This window comes from Parasteatoda tepidariorum, chromosome 7 (genome assembly GCF_043381705.1).
Source record: "Parasteatoda tepidariorum isolate YZ-2023 chromosome 7, CAS_Ptep_4.0, whole genome shotgun sequence".
In the NCBI taxonomy this organism is placed as follows: Eukaryota; Metazoa; Arthropoda; class Arachnida; order Araneae; family Theridiidae; genus Parasteatoda; species Parasteatoda tepidariorum.
This window is the reverse complement of record NC_092210.1, coordinates 27,088,061-27,090,584: the sequence shown is the minus strand read 5'-3', so window position 1 is coordinate 27,090,584 and position 2,524 is coordinate 27,088,061. Positions and strand designations below refer to the sequence as shown.

The following is a 2,524-nucleotide window of genomic DNA, read 5'->3' as shown; positions in this document are numbered from 1 at the left end:
TCGTAAGCGGCTAAGGGCGCTTCCCCAATTATGACCTGTTCCAAAGCACACAAAGAAACAGTTCATAATGGAGAAGCGACTCTAGCTGCAAATGCCTACATTTCCGAGCATGGGTTTTTATGCAGTTTTAATCCTGATGACGTGTCCTAACTCTGCTAGTGATACATTTATAATACCTGCTGTTTTACATAATGTTTCTAAACCTGTACATTTCGATAGAAAAAAAGGCTAAAAATGTCCTTTTAAAAAACTGTAGCTTGTAGAGAGAAAGCGATAGCATATTAGAAATCAGTGATACAAAAGTATCTAAGACTTCTTAAAAAATCTTATGTAACAGAAAAAAAAGAAGTTTCCAATCAATTTTTGCAAATTTTTATGAGCACAAATGAACCTTAGTTGGAGTAACTTTTTAAATATTAACAAATTTAGTCCGAAACACATTTCCTTTTCAAAAAACTGTGGCTTTTCTTCATATTGATGATTTGTGCAATTTTCAGAATTAGCCTGAACGGCGAGCGCTAAAGATGGCCTAAACTTGACCTAACAGTCATAAATAGCTGTTGCATAAGCATATTATTTTTCGAAAAGAAGCTTCATTTAATCGATAGTGACCGATAATAAATTTGAAAAAAAAAAAAAAAAAAAAAAAAAAAAAAAAATACAAACTATAGAAATNCAAAAAAAACAAAAAAAAAAAACAAAAAAAACAAAAAAAAAAACAGCTGAACTCAAAGTGTTTTAATAAAAGCTTTTCCACAAAAGCAATAATATTTTTTCTTTTATTAAATTTAACTCATTGTCACGCAATTTCAGATTAATATCATGAAATATTTATATTGTATGGTTTCAGTTTGGCCCACAATTCGGCAACTCTGTTCTTCAAAAATTCGAAAACTGAGTCAAAAAGATGAGTTAGTTAATGAACTTCCACGGGAAGCAGCAAGTGACTGAGATCTTCAGTGGATTCAATAATATAAGAGTTACCGAAAAATCTGTCACGCATAAAAAATTTTTGCAACCAAACGTTATCAATCAAATATCTATAGGCCAATGCCAATATAAAGAAAAGCCAGAGTTCTTTTTTTTTAACTGCTGACATGTGGTTTTTTAAAAATATTTTTACTGCATTCAATATTCTTTGAACAGTGTTTCAGTATTTTTTTGTTTTGTAATAATGCAACAATATTTCAAAAATATGCTGAAAAAAAGGTATCTCTATGCGATTTCAGAATTTTTCAGACTGATTAGATCATATGTCTAAACAAGCATTTGTGATCTAATTTTAAAAAAGCTTCTCCAATACTGCATTGTTGGAGTTTTACAAAAGTATGAAAAAAATTGGAATCATTAATTGATTTTGAAATTTTTTATCCCTATGGATAAATCTTCCTAATCTTGCAATTTTTTACAAAAAAGTTTCATATTTTTTTACATTTATAATTTTTGTCCAGTTTAAACAGTAGAAATTTTTTCCCTCCTTTTAGCATTCAAACTGTTGCCTTTTTATTTTTCTCGGTGAAAGAGCTTGATGATGATTTATGTGGCTTATAATTACTTCATAACATGATAAATTTTAAATTAATTTTATATTCAATTTGTTGTTAATTAATAATAAATTTTGTGATTAGTTTAGACACTTCATAAAAATGTATGGTTTATGATTTTTTTTCACCCAGGAAATTAATTTAATAGCGAAAAATTACAACCTTCTTACGTTTTAACATTTGCATAAAAGCGTATTTCTTTTTCTTTTGAATAAAAGCAAAGGAATGCTTTTTATGCAATCAAGTTAGCCAAAATAAAATAGGTAAAAAATGAGAAAGATAATTAACAGTTTAGATGATCAATGAAATACTGCAAAACTGCAATAAATGCCCAAAATAATTAGGAAACAATTTTATAATGTGTATACTCATATAGAACCATCAAAGCATTCATTACTAATAAAAAGAGAAATGAGTTTATTTATATAATAAAATTATTTATTTACAGATGAAATAAATATTTTCTATACATAAAATTGCTATTAATTACAGACAATAATCATTGAAATCGAGTAAGAAACTGTGGTAAGTTCATCACTTCACCTACACCCACGGATGAATCCATACTTATAAAATCATCAATATTATTTGTGGATTCTAAAAAAGAAGAAAGAAGTTTAATTTTACTCATGGATTTACAAGTCATTGGCTAATTAAAAAATCTATGTTACAGGCTGATTGGAAAAGTCACTATTCTGTAATAAGGCAGACACTTTTTAGTTTTATTGCAGTAGGTCCACATACCTTTAGGCTGATTAAAAAAACATATTGCAGTGCATATTGTATAACATATTTTAGGTTCATTATAATCAGCCTATATGCCTTTACAAAACAGATTAAATTAGCTTATATCAATAAACATTTAATAAATTTATTTGTAATAAGCGTTCATTACTCAGAGCTTTTCGAAAACTGCCTGAAATAAATTGCCTAGAGATATATCAATAAGCCTAATATATATATATATATTCGTAATTACA

The 2,524-nt window shown here is 27.5% G+C and overlaps 1 protein-coding gene across 2 annotated transcripts in view; it reads right to left on the bottom strand.

Annotated features, from left to right (window-relative positions):
• Positions 1–1,944: 1,944 nt before the first annotated feature.
• LOC107441682 (N-terminal glutamine amidase tungus) overlaps positions 1,945–2,524 on the bottom strand; it is a 7,756-nt gene continuing 7,176 nt past the window's right edge. For both annotated transcript variants that reach the window (XM_016055027.4, XM_071183214.1), the window contains one exon: positions 1,945–2,141. In XM_016055027.4, the coding sequence (XP_015910513.1) occupies positions 2,044–2,141 (98 nt within the window). In that variant the 3' untranslated portion in view covers positions 1,945–2,043. The remainder of the gene's footprint in view (positions 2,142–2,524) is intronic.